The following is a 21,712-nucleotide window of genomic DNA, read 5'->3' as shown; positions in this document are numbered from 1 at the left end:
TTTGCAGAAAAAAAAAAACTCATTAAAATGTGCAGAGTTATTCCCACAAATAGAAGTTGCAGGGTTAAAAAAGTGTTATTTCTGTTTCAAGGATTTTAAAAAAGCTTGTGCGCGAGTCTGTCCGGTTCTGTCGTCCTCCCGGGTCCCGCCAGCAGGTGGAAACCCCGGCACAAGATTGCTCTCGACGCCCTTTCAGGGGCTTATTTTCTGAATCTAACCTGACACCACAGGGGAACCTGTGTGTGTGTGTGTGTGTGTGTGAGAGGGGTTTCACTCCTATCCTAGAGGCCTTGGTGTCATGACACTATCTTGAAACCACATCCACATGGCTGCAGGCAATGATCGTATCAAGAGGGGAAGTGAAAGTGTTGTGACATCACGGGTCAGCATCCAACCTTGCAAACGAGCTGACGCCGATCGCAAATCTCACACGGGTTTGGTTAACTTTTAAATACACTTTTTGACTGTCAATTGAAGATGAATGACAATACATTTGGCATAATGCATTAATAATGCATTAATAACATATCTTTTGTGGTAGTGTTACTGTTGCATGCATTTATTAGCACTTATCAGTAAAATGCTATGAATATTCAACGGATATTACATTATTCAATGAAATGATTCCTCAAGGTGCAAAATAACAGGTATTTAATATGACCTGTAGATTTCATGGGGAGAATCGGCTTATTCACAGATCATGGATCCCCTTCAGGTGTTTCGGTTTACAATGAATCACAAACATGATATTTTTTAAGCGGCATTTATAATCTGTAATAATGTTTGATATTCTATGAATGTGCTATTAGACCTGACTGTCTGCAAACAAATGTGAATAAAATATGAACATATCAATCAACCGCGTCAGTTTTCCAGAGATTATATTCACTGAAGATATTCACTGATGAATTTACCAACTAAATTATATGGAATATTCATATTCTTTATGACTGTATAATAACTTCCATAATGTGAATTTCAGGCCACTATAAAAAGGAAAAGACTTCATAATTCAATCCCCTTATTCCCTATCTTGTTTCTGTCCAATGCATGAAAAACGTCCCCTCCTTGCTTGGCTGAGGTTCAGAGACGATAAATAAAAGATGGAGGAAATAAAATAAAGAAATAAAAATAAATAAAAAATAATATCTTCTTCCGTTACATTTAATGGATTTATATCCACTTCCTAAAGCAGCTCGGCGGGGAGGGCTTCAGCGTCTCAGTCGTCCGGGGGTTCTGGAACGAAGAAGGGCCTTGATCACCTGAAAGGTCACCGGGGAAAAAGAAGAACACGGGGAAAAAATCAGCAATACACGAGCCGGGGAGGAGGAGGCGGGAGGGGCTGGAGGTTGGTGGGGACTTCAACCGGAAAAGAAGCCCACCCACTTTGCAAAGAGGAAAAACAACATCAAAACTGGGCCGCCGCCGCTGCTGCAGGAAGTGCTATCAAGAAGGAGTGAGCTCACGCACACACACACACACACACACACACACACACACACACACACACGGACACACGGACATGCACACACACACACTTGAGTCCAAGGGCGAACGGTTACAGGTACGTTCTGCTTTCCAATGTCTGCTCAGTACTGCATCCCTTCTTAAGGAAAAAGTGAAGGGAGCTGTGCTGTTAATAAATCAAAATGTGAAAACAGGCAAAACAGCTAAAAAGTTGACAAACCAATAAAAATATCAATTTCTTTAAGTGCTAATGTCTGCAATTTGGAAGAAAACCTGATGCATTTCAAATGTTGCGAACTAGCTTCCCCTGCACCTTGTAATAGGTTATTACTTGTAATAATAGCAGAACTATTTTCATCCACACATCAAACCATTTCAATAACTAAAATCCACTTGTATCGTGTACACTGATATAATTGCCTTCCTCCTTAGATCCCACAGCGAGGTTTGATTTAGTTATAACCACGATGAGATTGTAATAACATATGTATTACTGTAATGCAATGACAAATGTATAACATATAGAGTGTGGTTGTTATTACATAACATAATATCGGATAACACGCTATTATATGTTGTTACTTCTGGACGGCGCAGAGCGTGCAGGGTGTCAGGCGCAGGAACATGGACAACATTAACGCTCTGCAGCTGAGAATGTGTCGGCGCAGATGTGTGAGAGCAGAATCACAGTTCCTTTCCCACTTGTGTGTGTGTGTGTGTGTGTGTGTGTGTGTGTGTGTGTGTGTGTGTGTGTGTGTGTGTGTGTGTGTGTTTTCTCCCTTCTCTCCCGCTGCTTTCACGCGGCCTCGACTGCTAACCCCCAATAAGACGTTTAAGGGGAATATATGTGGATGATAACATCACATGTGTGTTTTCTGCGTGAAAATACACAAAACCTCCCTCTGACTTTTAAAACAGGAAGTCAAGATCTCGTCATGCCCTTTTTTTTTAATTTTCATCCCCAGAGTTTATTTAACTCCATTTTATGACCTCTTACTCACAGATTTTGCCTTTTTTATATTCTATTCTCTAATTCTTATTATTGGTCAGTGTTGAATGTTTTTGGGAAGAGCTGCTTTCCAGAAATGTGTTTTTCAGACAGCAAGATTGCGTTCTTCTGCTCATTTCTAGGTTTTCCTCCTCTTTTTAAATGTCCCCTGGCAGAATTACAAACCTCAACTACTCCTCTATTGCACCTCTCTTTGTACTGCAAAGAATATCCATCAAATAATCCCCTGCAAAACAAAAGCGGCCACCAAAGAAGCCGCAGACAGGTGTCTGATGTTGTTTGAACTCTCTTGCCGTTTTAAGAAGAAAATGTTTCTTGGTGGTTTGTCGTTGAGACCCTGCCAACATTATATATTCTATATATATAACAATCCGTCTTGTCTTGTGTAGCATCTATTGCACTCCTGGTTAAAAAAAAAAAAAAAAAGGCATTGAGTTGTTATGTTATCTAGTCTAATCTAACCTAATTTAATATAACATTTTTTTTTTTATCACGTTATTATTAACTATTTTATTTTCTATTATAAAATAAATAGTAATAATAATAATAATAATAAAAATTCAGAAATAAAATAAAATAAAATAAAATTAAATTAAATTAAATTATCATTATTATTATTTTATTTAATCTTCCAATTAAATTAACCTTCTATAAGCCGGTCCCCTCTGTTATCACTGTGTTACTAAAAGGGCACTTCACCGTTCCAGCAGTGGATTTTTAAAAGGTGGTCTGGTGAATCTCCGTGTCACCTGATGGTCAGTCCGGCCCAGCCAGGAAGAAGAAGGAGGTTCTCATCCTCAGCTCGGAGAGATAACTAAACGCGTTTCCTATAAGTCTAACTATGCAAACGGTTATTCATTTATCGTCTCAACTCAGCGGTGATTCTTTACCAAAATGGATAAAATCATCTTCACAAGGCCCACAGCCAAGCAGCCCAGGGTGGTGAACATCACCGGCAGGTCCAATGGAGCCCTCTCGCCGGCTTGGAGCACAGTCGTGTCGGAGACGGACGTGGGCGTCACACACTCTGGAACAGACGTTATCAAACAACACCAATCCTCTTTCAGACAGACAGACAGACAGCCCGGGGAAAACGGTACAATGGAAGGTATTTTGTTTTTGCAGTTGAGCGCCAGCAAAGGTTAGAATCCAACCCGCACGCTAAACGGGGTCTTGATGTAAGCTTCCTGTTTTCTCCCCCACTCCCCTCCATGTTGTTCTGCAACCGCTTTGCAGAGACGAGGGTCTGCAGATCACACTGCATGCAGTTGAAGCACATGCTGTATGTGTGTGTTTATGTGTGTGTGTGTGTGTGTGTTGTGTATTCTGCTGAGGATGAAGTTGCTGGGGGGCAATACCTGGGTTCAATTCTCCACACCACACTTGTGTTGATTGAATATTGAGCTGACATTAGCTGCGATGCCGCTGTGCAAATAAATGCTTTCAATTCAGTTTTATGTGAGTCGGTGCTCAAACACAAACTGGACAAAGTTTCATCCGAGTTGAGAGGTTGTTGGTGTGATTCCCGCTGTGCCGAGGCACCCAAGGGGAAAACAATGAACAACCGTGTGTGTGCGTGTGTGTGTGTGTGTATGTGTGTGTGTGTGTTCACCAGAAACAGGAAGGCGAAGAAAGCCATTCACCATGAAATTATATATTATAGCATTTATCACAATACCATGATATTGTCTATACACATATTTTATATGTATTATATCTGTATATGTATTACATACATATAAAAGAAACCCAGGCCTAATCTTTGCCTTTAAAAACGTCAAGGTGATCAAAGTGCTGTATAAGGGGAGAGCATTTGGCATAATATATATATATATATATATATATATATATATATATATACTGTACATATAATATACAAATATATAATCATATATAATATATAATATAATATAATAGAAATATATAAATATTTTTATATAAATATAATATAATAGAAAACAAGTTCTAATATTTGTGCTTTGAAACAGTAAGTTGATGATGAAACCACTGTAGAGGTGGAAACCATTTATCACGTTGTGCTATATCTATATTAATATCTATATTCTGTACATATATAATACACATATAGGATAGACGAGTCCTAATTCTTGCAGTTTGAAACAGCAAGATGATGAATGCACTATACAAATGGAGACCACTTACCATTATATACTATATATACATATATGTATATAAAACATTTATATGTATATATATATGTGTGTCTATGTGCGTGTGTGTGTGCATATGTATATATACACACACTATACACACATACTATACAACTAATACATACATACATACATACATACATATATATATATATATATAAACCAGCTCTAATCTTAATTGAACCTCACTCTATCTATCTATCTATCTATCTATCTATCTATCTATCTATCTATCTATCTATCTATCTATCTATCTATCTATCTATCTATCTATCTATCTATCTATCTATCTATCTATCTATCTATCTATCTATCTATCTATCGAAAGGAGAGAACAGGAGAATCCACGTAAGAGGAATGGGTGAGTATCTGTCCGTACCATTCACTTGCAGGTTAACTCTGGTGTTCACATTTTGTTTGCCAACCGCCGCACTGATAGCGCACTCGTAGGCTCCCGTGTCTCCAGGCGATACGGCGGGGAGGAGGAGGCCGTGGCCCCGGTCTGGGGAGAACATGCGTGAGAAGTTGTATTTCTTCACCTCTCCTTTCTTGGAGACCCGGTAGATGGCGATTCTCTTGCCGTTAAGGAGCTGAGAGAAGGCAGAGGCAAGGGTTGGTCTCGGGAGGGACACGTCGGGGGGATTCGTTCACACGTAACCCACCTGATACCAAGTCACCCAGACGAAGTCCACGCTCTTGACACCCTGGCAGGCAAGGGAGAGGTCTTTGCCGCAATCCGCCGAGATGTGGGACAGAGCCCGGGCGACCCGAGACAGCACCAGCAGCTGAAGAGCATCCGAACCAATCAACATGACGTCAACGCGCTGGAATCTAATCGTGCTTCATAATGCAACATTTGGACGCATTTTACTCACCTCGAGGAAAAGCACGGCCGCGATCATGTCTTGACTTCCGACCCGCCGCCTAGAAGCGCTCAGCAGATAGCAACAGCTTTTTTTTCAATGTTCTCACTTCACTTCAAACGGCATCAAGACATGGATAAGAAGGGGTTTTTCAACCCCTCTGATCATTGTTCGTCAGGAAAGGGCGCCACCGTGTGGCGGGATTGTTTTTTACTCATCTTGGGGCCTCTACGAGCCAAGACGTTTTCGTCGAAATGGACTTTAAATAATAAACGAACCCAGAAACAGGAAGTAAAAGACAGAAAACCAAAAATTATTTTGCAGACGGCTCTTCTGGGAACAATTTTCGAAACGCATCTATCAAGGCTTAGGGGGGGTCGGAGGCTGCTGGAAGCCGCTTCTCCACAGAACTCTCTGCCATTGACTGTCTTGAGTAGCAAGGCGTAAAAAAAACACAGCACACCCACCCACACACACACACACACACACACACACACACACCCACACACGCAATGTGAAGCAGTCGGCTCATCCTGTTTTCATCCCAGGGAACTCCCCGTTGCCCCCCCTGCCCCGCTGCCTCCTCCAGGCGTATTATTTGTATGCGTCGGTCTTGTTGACAAAGGAGGTCGATGCGCGTTATTAATAGCCGTCTTGCTTTATGGAAAAGTGTGGGGCTCCAGATTCCGCCCATCTGCGTTAGACAATACCTCATTCAGCGGCAGCTGGCACGGCGGGATTGGACCTTTACCGATTTTTATAAACTTCGGGAATTTTTCGTCCGACTGCAGGCCAGTAACTGCAGCTGCGAGTCTGTTGAGATTAATGTCTCCAGATTGATATCTGCATGAGTAATAGATCTATTCCATATTTAAACTGGCAATAGATTTCTCTGACGCAGACGTTCGGGCCTTCCAATATTAGTTTTATGTTGATCGACAAAGTGATTGAACCCGGTCCACAAATAAAAACGGTAAAAGTTCACCATATTTAAGATGGATTTCTGATCTGACCTTACACGGTCATAAATATAGCTCATTTTTATCCAAATTAAATCTCTGAATTTTTACTGTCTGAAAATTTACACTTCTTTTTAAGGTTTGGTCTCATTTTTAGGTGATTTTTTTTCACATTTCTATAATTTTTTTCTAAAAAAAAAAAAATCAAACATGAGCGATCCGTTTGTCACATTTCTGGCCAATGAAATTTTAAAAATTTTCCCCCTTCATAGCTGTTGTTGAACTCATGTATAAAAAGGGTTGCCTTTGAGGAAAAGAATAAAAGAAAAAAAGAAAAATTCTGAAAAATTATTGATCTGGCTTTGCATGGACTGGGGCGGAGAAAGGGCGGATTTCCTGAATTGGATGGGTGGTTGAGAGACTGCTTTTCAAGTCAGTCGTGTTTCGCCGGGGAAACATATGTTTATATTTATAAACAAAAACTGCCGTTGCCTTTGTGTTTGTATTTTGATTCAAACGGCGTTTCATCTTAAGACGACTTCCTGTTCAGCCTGCCAGCCCAGAGGGAGGGACTCCCCCTCCCCGACACCCTTTCATCCACGTCAGTGTCGAGGGTCCGGAGGAAGTCGCATCTTGGAGAGATTTCGAAAGCTCTCCCAGGGTAGAAGGCAGATGAACTGCACTTGGCGGCTTCACAACTTTCACGTCACTCGGTGACGAAGGTTTTGGATTCTCTGGTTAACAAAACTCACGCTGGAAGACCCGGGGTTTGAACCTCCGGGAAAGAGAGTTGGAAAGTCGAATTTGGCTGCAAGCCACCATCCCTGCTGCAAGATACGAGGATCCACGCCCTATTTTGCTTCCTGTGCTGCAATTGGGGTGCAACCCCGCGCTTGTTAGCTTCACAAAAATTCCAAAAAATGTTAGCCTACGGTATCAACCTTCATTACATTCACATTACCACACTCCAACATGTGTGTGCCCTCGAATCCAATACATGCAAAAAAGAAACGGGATTACACCGGAAAACCATCAACAGGCTACGATAACAACTTTCTGTTTAATCCCATCTGCGCGGGGAAACACAAGCGAGCCGCTCTTAAATTCGCGGTTTTCTGAATGGAGTTTGGTATGGCTATCTCAAAGGTCGTGAGGTCCGTCATGTATATCCTCTGACCCCTGAAAAGGATGACATGCGGTAAAAGGGACAAAAACAATTTGTGGATCACCCTTTTGTGTGAGTGTGTTGTACGCGCACGCACGCCGCGCACGTGCACGTGTTTGATTCTGGCTGTCCGTGTCGCAGTTAAAGGTTGTTGCACGCCACGGCAAATCCCAGAGGTTGTTAGTACGCCCAGCTGCGAGCCCAGATCTCCATGTTTCTGTCAGCGAGGTTGTTCAGCGCACACTCTTTAGCCCCCTGATTGAGGAAATCCTCTGACTGTTTGCTCTGTTTGCCGAAATGAAACATCCCAATGGTTCCGTAGTCTCTCCCTCAGGTCCGGTGCTCGGAGACTTTCCCATGAATTCTGCGCATGTTTACTGGGGTTCGACAGATTTATGGCTCTTTGATGGAGCGTACAAAGTGCCCGGCGTTTTGCTGCCGGACGGGCCGGACGATGATACTTTGAGAGGATCCGATCTAGTTTTTCGGTTCAGGCGGACGTAAATCAAAATTCGCCGAGGCCCGTTCAGATCTTTATCGTCCTGCGTTGTGCTGCGAGGGAAGTTAAAAACATAAATGCAGAGACGGCCCAGCTGAGGGCAATAAAGATGTTGTAAATTACACAAATAGAGAAGAATATTAGAGATTGCTGGGTAAAAACAACAAAAATATCATTGGTACAGTCGAGCAGCAGTACAAAAAAAATATAGTTTTTCGCCAGAGGAAAAAAATCTACATCTGCTCCAAGTGAATAAAGAAATGTGACCCCCGGCCTTGGAGAGGTACCGGGCTTTCCAGTCTTATGGCGCTGCCCTCTTCTCGACCCCGAAGATTCACACGACTGGAATATAAGGGAGGATGGATTTAATTTGACAATAGAGATAGAACAATGATCCCGCTTGGGCATTTGGAGGATCTCCGGTGGCCCCCGTGTGCCCCAAAGGGTTAACCCTGACTACGTCACGGCGCTCGCTTTTCTTTTGAGCTGCTTTTCAATTCGACCGGAGGGAACTGAGTCACCGAGAGCTGTTCGATTGTTGTGCCCACGGTCTCACTGTGGGCTCGGCCCCTGACCAGAGATACTGTGGGCCAGACCGTAAATGAAGGGCCGATGATTAAACACACTGATTCAGAGAGTGAATCAATATAGTAAATATTCATTATAGTAAATATCGTAAATATATATATTTTGTGCAGAAGATAAATACATATATGTGTATTTATTAATATATATTTATGCATATACATATATATAAGAACATATATACATATATATGTATTTGTATATATATATATGTGTACATATAATGTATGTATAAGGAAAAGCTTTACTGTCGCTACTTCGGGGGATTTTGTTCTAATTTTGTTTATTGCAGCTGCTTCTTATACATATATATGTGTGTGTGTGTATATATGTATTTTTTTATATATATATAGTATATATATGTGTGTGTGTGTGTGTATATGTATATATATTTTTTCATATATATACATACATATAAGTATATATACGTAAATGCAGCCTCAGGGCGGCACTGGCCCGTGCCTCTCCAAGCCTGCCTTGGGGGGGCACGGAGCAGTGTCTCCCTGTGCCGGTCCCAAGCCCGGATAAATGCAGAGGGTTGCGTCAGGAAGGGCATCCGGCGTAAAACTTTTGCCAAAACCAAATATGCGAGACAACCAAAACTATACCATACCGGATCGGTCGCGGACCGGGTTAACAACGACCGCCATTGGTACTGATGACCTACAGGGTACTAATGGAAATTGGGCTACTGTGGGTCGAAGAACAAGAACAAGAAGAAGAGGTGGAGTGCGTGTTCGGAAGCAGAGAGAGAGGAGGAAGGGAAAGAGTCTGGGACTGAGAGTAGGGACTTTGAATGTTGGGACTATGACAGGAAAAGGTAGAGAGCTGGTCGACATGATGCAGAGAAGGAAGGTGGATATACTGTGTGTCCAGGAGACCAGGTGGAAAGGTAGTAAGGCTAGAAGCTTAGGAGCAGGCTTTAAGTTGTACTATTATGGTACTGACAAGAAGAGAAATGGAGTAGGAGTTATCTTGAAGGAGGAGTTTGTTAGGAACGTCCTAGAGGTGAAAAGAATGTCAGATAGACTTATGAGTCTGAAACTGGAAATCGAAGGTGTGATGCTCAATGTTGTTAGTGGCTATGCCCCGCAGGTGGGATGTGAATCTGAAGAGAAGGAGAAGTTCTGGAATGAGTTAGATGAAGTGATGCAGAATATTCCCAGAAATGAGAGAGTGGTCATTGGTGCAGACTTCAATGGACATGTCGGTGAAGGCAATAGAGGGGATGAAGAAGTGATGGGCAGATTTGGTATCCAGGATAGGAATGCAGAGGGACAGATGGTGGTAGATTTTGCAAAAAGGATGGAAATGGCTGTAGTGAACACCTTTTTCCAGAAAAAACAGGAACATAGGGTAACTTATAAGAGCGGAGGTAGGAGCACGCAGGTAGACTACATCTTGTATAGACGAGGTAACCTGAAAGAGATTAGTGACTGCAAAGTAGTTGTAGGTGAGAGTGTAGCCAGACAGCATAGGATGGTGGTTTGTAGGATGACTCTGGTGACAAGGAAGATGAAGAGGACAAAGGCAGAGCAGAGGACAAAATGGTGGAAGCTGAAAAGGGAGGAGTGTTGCATGGTTTTCAGGGAGGAGTTGAGAAAGGGTCTGGGTGGTCAGGGTGAGCTTCCAGATGATTGGACAACTACAGCTAGTGTTATCAGGGAGACAGGTAAAAGAGTACTTGGTGTGTCATCTGGAAGGAAAGTAGATAAGGAGACTTGGTGGTGGAATGAGGAAGTGCAGGAGTGTATACAGAGAAAGCGGTTAGCGAAGAAGAAGTGGGATACTGAGAGGACTGAAGAGAACAGACAGGAGTTCAGGGAGGTGCGGCGAAAGGTAAAGATAGAGGTAGCAAAGGCAAAACAAAGGGCTTATGATGACTTGTATGCTCGGTTGGATAGTAAGGAGGGTGAGAATGATCTATACAGGTTGGCGAAACAGAGAGATAAAGATGCAAAGGATGTACAACAGGTCCGGGTGATAAAGGACAGAGAGGGAAATGTATTGACAGATGCTAGAAGAGTGATGGGAAGATGGAAAGAGTACTTTGAAGAACTGATGAATGTGGAAAATGAAAGAGAGGCAAGGGTAGAAGAGGTGACTATTGTAGACCACAAAGTAGCAAAAATTAGTAAAAGTGAAGTGAGGAAGGCATTGAAGAGGATGAAGAGTGGAAAAGCAGTTGGTCCTGATGATATACCTGTGGAGGTGTGGAAGTGTCTAGGAGAGGCAGCGGTAGATTTTCTGACTAGATTATTCAACAGGATCTTAGAGAGTGAGAAGATGCCTGAAGAATGGAGACAAAGTGTGATGGTGCCTATTTTTAAGAATAAAGGGGATGTGCAGAATTGTGGCAACTACAGAGGGATAAAGTTGATGAGCCATACAATGAAGTTATGGGAAAGAGTAGTGGAAACTAGACTGAGAGCAGAAGTCAGCATTTGTGAACAGCAGTATGGCTTCATGCCTAGGAAGAGTACTACAGATGCAGTATTTGCGTTGAGAATGCTAATAGAAAAGTACAGAGAAGGCCAGAGGGAGTTGCACTGCGTTTTTGTAGACCTAGAAAAAGCATATGACAGGGTGCCAAGAGAGGAGCTCTGGTATTGTATGAGGAAGTCTGGAGTGGCAGAGAAGTATGTTGGACTGGTGCAGGACATGTATGCTAGCTGTGAGACACTGGTACGGTGTGCTGTAGGGGTAACAGAGAAGTTCAAGGTGGAGGTGGGACTCCATCAGGGATCAGCACTGAGCCCCTTCTTGTTTGCAATGGTGATGGATAGGCTGACAGATGAAGTTAGACAGGAATCCCCATGGACCATGATGTTTGCGGATGACATTGTGATCTGTAGTGAGAGCAGACAACAGGTAGAGGAAAATCTAGAGAGGTGGAGGTATGCTCTGGAAAGGAGAGGAATGAAAGTTAGTCGCAGCAAGACAGAATATATGTGTGTGAATGAGAGGAACTCGGGTGGAGCGGTGAGGCTACAGGGAATGGAGATCAAGAAGCTGGAGGATTTCAGGTACTTAGGGTCAACAGTCCAGAGCAACGGAGAGTGCGGAAAAGAGGTGAAGAGACGGGTCCAAGCAGGTTGGAATGGGTGGAGAAAAGTGTCAGGGGTACTATGTGATAGAAGACTATCGGCCAGAATAAAAGGAAAGGTGTACAAGACAGTGGTGAGACCAGCGATGATGTATGGACTAGAAACTGTTACAATGACCAAAAGACAGCAGGCAGAACTAGAGGTTGCAGAGATGAAGATGTTGAGGTTCTCTTTGGGAGTGACCAGGATGGATAGGATCAGGAATGAATCTATCAGAGGGACGGCACATGTTCGATGTTTTGGAGAGAAGGTCAGAGAAGCCAGACTGAGATGGTTCGGTCATGTACAGAGAAGAGATAGTGAATATATTGGTAGACGGATGCTGGAATTGGAGCTGCCAGGCAAGAGGTCTCGAGGAAGACCAAAGAGAAGATTTATGGACGTAGTGAGAGAGGATATGAAAGTAGCTGGTGTGAGAGAGGAAGATACAGAGAATAGGGTTAGATGGAGAAAGTTGACTCGCTGTGGCGACCCCTAACGGGAAAAGCCGAAAGAAGAAGAAGAAGAAGAAGAAGAATAAGTATATATACGTAAATACGCATATATGCATACATCGATATATATATGTTATGTATAGACGTTTACTATATATATCTAACTATATATATCTATATATTTCATATATAGATATATACATGTATGTATACTATATGTATACTATGTATGTGTACTATATACACATACGTGTATCTACGTATATATACGTATATAAACCAAAATACCCGAAGTAGCAACCGACAACAGCAAAGTTTTTCCTTTGGCTTCAACATGTCCAGAAGTTGTACTTTTTCTACTTTTTCTATTTCTAGTTAGCATATATATTGTAGCCGGTCACGAAAGTTGGGGTCTATGTTGATGCTTGTTTTCTGTGTGATTTTTGGGTTGCTAGGAATTTTGTGGGTGTGGTTTGGGGTGCAATGATTTCTGTTTTTTGGTACCATCACTTTTCGCGGGAGGTATATTCCAAGACCCCCCGCGGAAAGTGAATTTCTGCAAAATACGGGCGTGATAATATTGATGGTATTTCGATGGTATTTACAGATATATTAACCCTCAACTAACCTCACTGAAGGTGCAGGCGTATGATTTACTGTGTTTTTTCTTCCAAAACATAGTTATAGGCAGTTGCTGCCTCTGTTTTTTTTTTGAGAAATTAATACAAAAGTCGAGAAGTTGCACTTTTTCTACCGAGGGTAGCATCATTCTCTGCTGCTTAACTTCAGTGTCAGATACCCTTAGAAAGGGCAGAATGTTTGGGCGTCATAGTAGAGGCTGAAAAAACTGAAAAAAAAAGTGAAAAAGTTTCATGGATAGTCCTGTTGAAAAATTGAAAAATTGAAAAATTGAAAAATACATTTATACTGCAAAAACCCATGTTTAATGAAAAATCTATGATATAAAATTAGATAAAAAGGATTAAAAATCACTGCAAAAGGGGATGGACTACTGAATTTTTTGAGACACGAACCATCTTTCGGTCGATTTTTTTTTGCTTTGTGATATGAGCTGAGATCTGAATCACCATCAAGCTCAATGGTGATTCAGACGGCAGGAATGTCAAAGAGGGAGGCATCGGAAGAGTCATTCAAAGCAAGTCAGAGATGGTTTGCTCATTTCTGAAACAACGTTTTTAAAATTCAACTTAGTTGTTGACTTGAATTTAGCGATAAATTGTAGCATAGGATGCAGGTTACATTTAGCATTACATGCTAAGGGTGTAGCGAGTAAGTTATGTGATAGAGGGGAAAATAAAAATCGTCTTGGACCGATATTCAAGGTAGATACGCTCAATAAACCCATTTTACTCCTTCACATTCTTTTTAATTACATTTTTATACATTATCATTTATTTATAAAGTACATTTTTCTTGATTAAAAACACCAAACACGTGTGGCTCGGCACGTGGGTGGGAACGGATTGATAGCATTTGATTCATTTCAACAGGGAGATTTAATTTGATATACGAGCAAATTGAGTTATGAGCTCGGGTACGAATGAATCACACTCAAGTCAAGGTTCCACTGTATTTATATTTCAATATATATGTATAGGTGTGTATTGGGAGTTTTTTTTAGGGTGAATGTAGTATTCCCAGCTCCCTATTAAAAAATAGAAGTGTGGGGGTGCGGGAGGGAGGCATGGCTGGGGTTTAGGGGGGGCGGGTGAGGGAATGGAGCCATAAGATCCGGCTCCCTTCAGAGAGCCGTAAATCCCACCACTAAAAAACCACAACGTTTTGCACCACAGAAGGCCCGGCATGCAGGTGGATACGGCCTGATTCGAGGGGGGTGGTTTGGGGTCGGGGTCGGGGTCGGGGATGAGGGGAGGCACAGACCCTACCGTGACTTTTTCATGGTACGGGTGCGCGTTACCAAAACGTCCCTTCTTATCCGAGAGGCTCCTACCCTGCACTTCAGGACCATCGAATCCCATCTTCGCCAGATTGCCCAAAACAAAACAAAACAAACAAACAAAAAAAGAATGTAAATATTGTGTATGTGTCACATGCCGCGTGCGACAAGTTGGCTCGTGCTTTCCGAGTGAACGTGTTAAGAATGCGGGGGAAGTGAGGCTACGTCCGCCGCGCCTCCTCAATTGTTTGGGTGAGGAAGCGAATTTGGCTCTCTGACTGGCGCTGCGGGATTCTCCCATCTGCCTATGCGCAGACGCCGGTCCCTCCCCCTTCCCCCGCCCCTCCCCCGACCCCGCTCAATGTCAGGGGCTGATTGTCTGAACCCACAGAAGGGCCCGGCCGTTACGATGGTCTGTATTGTTCCGTATTTTGATCTTGGGGGATTTCCTTTTCACTAACCCCCCCTATTCCAAACCCACCCACCCTATTCACTGTAAGGCCGTCCATCATCCTCCCTGTCTGAGTGCCCTGCCAAATTCTCTGGCAGAAAACAATTGTTCTTGAATGTTTGAGAAGACACAACCGACTTCCTCCTCCCTCTCCTCCTCCTCCTCCTACTCTGGAAAAGCGGTCATGTTCAGTAAAAAAATCGGAAGCGAGCTATCAGAGGCCTGGTCGTGAGCCACGGAGTGACTCAGAGCCATTAATATCTTTGACACGCAGGCTGAGTCGGGGGTGGGGGAACCGTCGGCCGCCGAGCCCCAGAACCCGTCCGGACCCCCGCAGGAGGCCCCGCGAGAGCGAGAGCTGTTAAAATATCGTCGTGCCCAGGTCACTTTTTCAGCAAGAGCTCCTCCAGCAGGGGAGCAGGGGGGGAGCGGGGGGCAAATACCGAGGGTAAGCACCCGTCTGGGAATCAGGGTCGTGCTCAAAGATGATGTCCAAAAAAAAAAAAAAAAAGCATAACATCCTTCCTGTTTCTGGATCAGCTAGTTTATCTTCTCCTCCTTTGACGTGGCAGAGCTGTCAGCACGCTGATTTGTGTTTAATCTGCAAAGATGTTTTGCACGCTGCGTTTTCTTACCGGGATTGGTTAACGCATGAAAAAAAAAAAGGGGGCGCTTCCTGAATGGGATTTGGGGGATAACAACATCAACCCCAGTTTTTTGGGAACATGGTCTCCTGCGTCAGGAATGAGTTCCTGCAGCTGTGATGATGATGGAGACATTATTAAGAAAAAACATTTCATGACAGCTTATAGAATGACTGCATTTAAATGTCATGCACTTTTATTCTTGTATTTTCCCAATTATTTTTTGTATTTCTTTTTAAACTTTTACTCGAGCAAAACACTCTAATTGTTGTCTGCACTTTTGAAATTTCCAATGGAACCGTTGCAATAAGACATAACAGACCCGCTGTAAATCCTGCCCTACATGAGCATTAGAACATCCAGTTTTTCTTGCGCAGGTTTTTTTTTTTATTCGTATAAATGGAACAATCCTCATACATCTCTTTTATTATAATTGTGTATCTTGTCTTTGCTGTCCTCTAAGTCTTCTTATTTGAATTTAATTTTCATTATGCTGATTACATTATGATATTTACTTTACTTTTGCTGTCATGAATTCTTCCTGCTGTTTTTTTTTTAAACAGAAATAAAAATGGAATGAAATAAAATAAAATCAGTGGCTCAGTGATCTGCGCTTCTACCCCCTCAGGGTGAAGGTTCAATTCCAACATCATGCCTGTCTGTGTGGAGTCTCCATGTTCTCCGTTCCCCGTGTCTGCAAAGGTTTCACCCAGATTTCCTCCCACAGTTCAACAACATGGAGACCCTGAATTGCCCAGACGTGTGAATGAAGAAGTGAATGGTAGTTTTTCTCTATCGGGCTCTGTGATCCATCCAACGACAGTCATATTGGATGCAACACCCCCTCAACCCTGAGTGCGGAATAAGCGGTATAGAAAATGAATTAATTAAATTCAATTAAAAACAAAATAAAATCAAAAATAAAATAACAGCCTCACAAAATCTTGAAATTATTGTCCTGGTTAAGGGATTTTTTTTCATAATTTTTTTGCAAGCGGCTGCATAATGCGATTGACTTCAATCTACTGTAAAAGTCTTATTTATCTGCGCTAAATGTCTCCAGTTTTAGTGATTTAACACAATTATTGGAACAACAACAAAAAAATCTAACTTGAAATATTTTTTTCCTGCAAGGCTTCACTTATTTATTTCACAACTACTGTCACTTTTCATCAAGGTGGAAGAGAAACTGGCCGGAGCAGCCGGAGGAGCTGTCTGGCTTCATATCATCTCTGTTGAAATTCTTCATGCTTAAAAACGTCTTTTGAGATTAGGGGCGGCGGGCGTCCGAGGAAGTAGGGGGGGGGGGTTCACCAAAGTGGAGCGGTTGTAAAGAACAAACCTGCGCGGGGGGCGGGGGTCCCCAGGTGCATCCACATCCTCTCCTGTCGGACATGTTAAACACATCCGCGCCGGACGGACTTCGGTTCCGCAGCCTCTCTCCTCCTGTCGTTTTTTTTCTGCCATCCATTTGTTACCTGTCATCTTCGCGAGACAGCCTCCTCGGCCAATTTGCTGAAACTGAAAATTTGGTGCTCGCCCCAAACGGTACCACCAGAGAGCCGTACATCTGGGGTCCCGGTGCAGAGTGATGTCAAGGCTGGCGCTGACCCAGAGCCCGCCGCACAGAGAGGTCTTCACAGAGGTCGGACGCATGTTGTTTTCCCTTCCTGTGCCTCCGTGACATCTTCCTGCCGGTTGCAGGAGGGGGGGGACCTCAGGGAGCCATTGGAGGAGGCCTGGGCCTGCAGCGTGCAGGACGTAGCGCAGCGAATTCCAGCCAGCCCTGAGAGCAGGTGGGGGAGGAGCTGAGTTTGGACCCCCAGTGTGCAACTTTAACTTTAAAATCCACTTTCCGTTCAGCCTCCGGTGTCACCGGGGAGCTTCCTCTGCCGTTCACCGGACCGTGTGTGTGGACCGGAATCCGTGCTCAGCTGTGCGTGCGTGTGTGTGTGTGTGTGTGTGTGTGAGCTGCGATTCTGCCGGAGGAGGGTCTGTTTTTTTCCGCCTGGAGAAGACAGAAGAGGCCCTTGGAGACTGGAATGCCTCTGCTTAGCTTGATTTCCGAGCAGTTATGAAATATTTTCCTGCGCAGGTGGCCTCAATTGGCTCCGTGCACGAGAGACCACGTTGCAGGAAAAGGAGAAAACTTCCAGACTGGAGTAAGAGTCGGGGGGTGAATCTTCATCCTGAGTCGGGAAAGAATGGGTATCCACTCGGAATAAAAGAAAAAGGTACCCCTCGTCATATGTCACGATTATAAGTAAACAGGGTTTCACTCCTTTTCCCTACCGTGACCTCTGACCTCTCACCCCATCCACGGGGCCTATGGCAGTGATTTATTCCTCCGGCATACCAACAGCTGTGCTGGGGGCTACAAGCGGAGTGCCGGCTACTATTTGCCGTGACTAATCGATAACAGACTTAAAAAAAAAAAAAAAAAAAAAAACACCAATTGTGGCGACACCAGAAACCTGTGGCCCTGAAGGCATCACAAACAGCAGCAAAGTGAAAACAATAGGGAGAAAGTGTACGTTTTCTATACGTAAGTAAAATGTATAAATAAAACAACCTCGCTGCCATTCTTATTACTCCTCTTTTGACCTTTTTTTTTTTACAATAATTTGCCGAGCGGGTTGGTTCAAGCTATCCCCCCCGTGTGATTATGGCACCCATTTGCGCACAAAGCTTTTAGCCAAAAAATAACCTTTAACCACTGATTAAAATCACAAATCAGGAGGAAAAAAAAAGTTTGATAAAATATATTTATTTTATAAATGGGAAAATGTATGTATGTAGAAAAAAAAACTCATAAGTTTCAAACAAATGCACTGCATCTTTGAAGGGCTTATGTTTATAATTTCACTCAAGTATAAATAGTCTCTGGGTCCATCATTTGATCCAGCATGTAGGTGTATGTGTCTGTGTCTGTGTGTGTGTGTGTCTGTGTGTGTGTGTGTGTGTGTGTGTGTGTGTGTTGGTGTTGTGCACACTGCAGCACCAGCTCTGACTCTTCCCTGAGAAAGTCTTGCGAGGGGTCTCCAGGTTTGCGCGTCCTTCCTCAGCGCCTCACCTTCAGGGAACCCAGCCTTCGCATCTTTAAACACTCTGAGCCGTCCTTGGGCGTGAAAGGGAAAATATAAAACATAAAAACCGATGTCAGAGGAGATATGATTTCATTTTTTTTTCTCTCAAATATATTTTCCCCCGGAGGTATCCAAAGGTTGTCCAAAACCAGGGTCACGTGGTTCATTTTCCATCCAAACAAATAATGTAAAAGCAAATTTCTAACCGCAAGACGCACAAAGACACCAGGGTGAGGAATGGAATGAGTGAATGTGTATGTATGTGTGTGTGTAATAACAAAATACGAGAAAAAGATGGAAATGAAAAGGCTTTTTTTTGGTGCAGGTTGAAGACCCAGTAAAGAGGTGTCAGGTCATCTAAAAAATCCTCTTTAGCGCCAAACAGTTTCCTTTTGTTTGCATGAGATATGGGTCGCCCTTTAACATAAGAGAGGTAGTTAGAAATAGAGATGGCAAACAGTTAAATCGAATGCCTGAATGTGTGTGTGTGTGTGTGTGTGTGAGTGTGTTAAAAAAAATAAAGATTTGGCGCGTGTGCGCGCGCACGTTAGAGTTGCCAGATCTAAAAAAAAAAAAACAAGCGCAACTTTTACTCGTTCCCACGACATACGGGTCGGCCTTTAACAAAAAAGGAGAAAAAAGATAGAAATAGAGAAGGTTAACAGCTAAATGTGTGTGTGAATTATCAAAAAGGAAAAAGAGACGAAAAATTTCTGCGCGTAGTCATTTTACGCACACGAAAACGCGGCAGTGAGTTGCCAGATCATCAAGTCAAACCCTCTTTCGCGCCAAACACATGTACTCATTCGCACGAGATACATTTCTACCTCCGACAAAAAAATATACAGATAAGACGAACTGCCGCGCGTTAAGTATTGATGCACACCTTAAAAAGTTGCCTTATCGAAAAAACAAACAAACAACTTTAACCTTCTCCAGGCAGATGTTGCAGATTTGCGACAGCCAAATATCAGATTTTTCCTGCAACTACAACTTAATTTGAGCCTGAGAGGGTTAACGCCGAATAGCTTTACTCATTCACACGAGATACGTCTCGACCTCTGATAAAAAATATAGCAACAGAAAAGGTGAACTCCCGTGCGTAATGCGTATTTACGCACACCTTAAAGAGTTGCCAAACCAAAAAATATCAAAACAAAAAAAAAACCTTTAACGCCGAATAGCTTTACTCGTTCGCACGAGATACGGGCGGGCCTTTACCCCTTTCCGCTGGTTGCTCAGGCAGAAGGTGCAGATGCTGCGCGGCTGCTTCGCCCCGCCGTCCCCGGCCGGGTGTGCGGCGCCCAGGCACGGCTGCCCGTCGGCGCGTCCGTCCCCGAGCAGCAGCACGTTGGCCAGGTGTGAGATGTAGCTGGACGCCAGACGCAGCGTCTCGATCTTGGACAGCTTCCGGTCCACCGGCTCGGTGGGGATGAGAGTGCGCAGCGCCGTGAAGGCGGTGTTGACGCTCTGCGTCCGGCCGCGCTCCCGGGCGTTCGCCGCGCTGCGCTGCTTCAGGACGAGCGCGGTGTCTCCGTCCGGTTTACGCGGGATCCTGCCGCGCTTCCCCGAGCCGCCGCTTCCCCCTCCTCCTCCGCGGTACGGCCGCTCCGAGCTGTCGTCGCTCTCCTCTTCCTCGGACGCGCCGCCGAAGTCCGAGTACGCGAGGCGCGCCGCCGCGGGGCGCAGCATAGCGAACGTCATGGTCACCGGCAGCTCCCGTCGGGAGGGGCGGCTGCTACATCCCCGGGAAGGCGGCGCGGAGACACGGACAGAGGGAGAGCGAGAGAGAGAGACCGAGCATCCACCACCCGCGGCCGACCCGAGTCTTCATGAGGAGTCCTTCCCGGCCCGCTCCGCTCACACGGGGCCCGGCCTACCTGCTCGCCCGGGGCTCTTATAGCCGCGGGGAGGAGCCGCCGGCGTGACACGGGAGCGGCTCCCACGCCAGTGGACGTTACGGTTTGGCGACTGCGTCCGGATGCAGACAGTTGAACCAAATGTGGAAGCGATGTCTGATAATCGAGCCGTAAGACGTTCACTAAACGTTAGCCAACAAACCTTACTAAAAGTTAACTAAAAGTTAGTTAACACACACACAATAAAGGATGGAACGCGATACTTTTTCATGATTTTTTTTTGGGCTACGGTGTCACTTTTTTTTGGAGACTTCGTGCTAATTAAATAGATAAATGAAAATAAACACAAATAGATAGATAGATAGATAGATAGATAGATAGATAGATAGATAGATAGATAGATAGATAGATAGATAGATAGATAGATAGATAGATAGATAGATAGATAGATAGATAGATAGATAGATAGATAGATAGATAGATAGATAGATAGATAGATAGATAGATAGATAGATAGATAGATGAAAATAAACAAATGAATAATTACACAACTATTAGATGATAGATGAAAATACATGTTTTCACTCTCTGCTTTTAATTGATATTTCCTGGTGATGAAAGAGATAGAGATAGACAGATAGATGGATTTTAATCATCCCCAAGGGGGGATTAAATTGTCATAGCAGCCAGGTGCATCCATATTAATAAAGTAAGAATACTTTAAATACAAAAATACGATAAGAACCTTTTTAATACAAAGCAAAAAAAAAAATCCAATATGAAAAACTGAAAGAAACACACAGAAGTGCAATCACCCAGCTTGGGGGATGTGTGTTAATCTAAGGCAAAAATCGAATAAAGAGTGTTGTCGGGCGTGTTTTCTTTGTTAGATCCTTAACGCACAAGAGTGTCTTCCTGAAATCCCACCAGCCGTCACCACTCCCCCGCCTTGTGATCCCCCCCCACCCAATATTTCACGGGGATACAGTGTGACCATGCGGGCTGCAAACAGAAGAGTGTGAAGCGTGCAAGGAAACGTTTTTAGGCCCAGCATGAAAGTGCAATATCCAAATAAAAGCTTTAATTGGCTCTCGGGGATGACAAGCTTTATTCGCCGTGTCTATTAAGCTCCCGCTGACTGGGGTTTGTTTGTTTTTTCCTTTTTTCTTAACCCTCTGCAAAATGATGCCATCAACACAGGGATGTTTAAAACCCTCAAGCAGCTTGCTAAACATCTTAAAAAGTAATGGCGCAGCATTTGCGAGCGAATCCCTCTGGCCTTGCCAAACCTTCAAATTCCCAAGAAAACTTGTCAAATTTAACGTAAAATAAATTTTTTAACGTCTTACTATAAAAAGGTTGGTTCCAAAGGGCCCCGGGGTCAGGAGGCAGGAGAAGGCTAAGTCAACAGATGATGCCGGAATGGTTTAAGGGTTTATTTGCTTGTTTAAAAAGAAAACAAAGCGGTGGCAAATGGACGATTGTGCCCTCCCCC

General features: G+C 43.7%; 2 protein-coding genes across 2 annotated transcripts; both read right to left on the bottom strand.

Annotated features, from left to right (window-relative positions):
* Window positions 1-548: 548 nt before the first annotated feature.
* On the bottom strand, window positions 549-5,624 carry LOC147227058 (uncharacterized). The gene is made up of 5 exons (XM_086159771.1): window positions 5,523-5,624; window positions 5,310-5,432; window positions 5,027-5,237; window positions 3,367-3,503; window positions 549-1,262 (listed from the first exon to the last, which is right to left on the bottom strand). Exons 1-5 carry the CDS (start codon window positions 5,547-5,549, stop codon window positions 1,212-1,214), a joined length of 549 nt encoding a protein of 182 aa, XP_086015897.1. The 5' UTR covers window positions 5,550-5,624; the 3' UTR covers window positions 549-1,211.
* A 12,399-nt stretch (window positions 5,625-18,023) lies between these two features.
* On the bottom strand, window positions 18,024-20,231 carry tcf15 (transcription factor 15). The gene is made up of 2 exons (XM_086159422.1): window positions 19,580-20,231; window positions 18,024-18,390 (listed from the first exon to the last, which is right to left on the bottom strand). The coding sequence occupies exons 1-2, from the start codon at window positions 20,060-20,062 to the stop codon at window positions 18,334-18,336; spliced, it is 540 nt and encodes a 179-aa protein (XP_086015548.1). The 5' UTR covers window positions 20,063-20,231; the 3' UTR covers window positions 18,024-18,333.
* Window positions 20,232-21,712: the final 1,481 nt, after the last annotated feature.

The sequence above is a fragment of the Fistularia commersonii genome, chromosome 14 (genome assembly GCF_037954325.1).
Source record: "Fistularia commersonii isolate RoL2024-O1a breed Wild chromosome 14, RoL_Fcom_v1.0, whole genome shotgun sequence".
Lineage (NCBI taxonomy): Eukaryota > Metazoa > Chordata > Actinopteri > Syngnathiformes > Fistulariidae > Fistularia > Fistularia commersonii.
This window is presented reverse-complemented; position numbering and strand designations above follow the sequence as displayed.

Excerpts from the sequence above, each read along its gene's own strand:
- tcf15 (XM_086159422.1), bottom strand. The coding sequence starts at position 20,062 with ATGACGTTCGCTATGCTGCGCCCCGCGGCGGCGCGCCTCGCGTACTCG. Across the intron at positions 18,391-19,579 it reads TGAGCAACCAGCGGAAAGGG|GACGGCTCAGAGTGTTTAAA; the intron begins GTAAAGGCCCGC and ends TTCACGCCCAAG.
- LOC147227058 (XM_086159771.1), bottom strand. The coding sequence starts at position 5,549 with ATGATCGCGGCCGTGCTTTTCCTCGAG. Across the intron at positions 5,433-5,522 it reads CGGCCGTGCTTTTCCTCGAG|CTGCTGGTGCTGTCTCGGGT; the intron begins GTGAGTAAAATG and ends GATGCTCTTCAG. Across the intron at positions 3,504-5,026 it reads AGTTAACCTGCAAGTGAATG|AGTGTGTGACGCCCACGTCC; the intron begins GTACGGACAGAT and ends CGTCTGTTCCAG.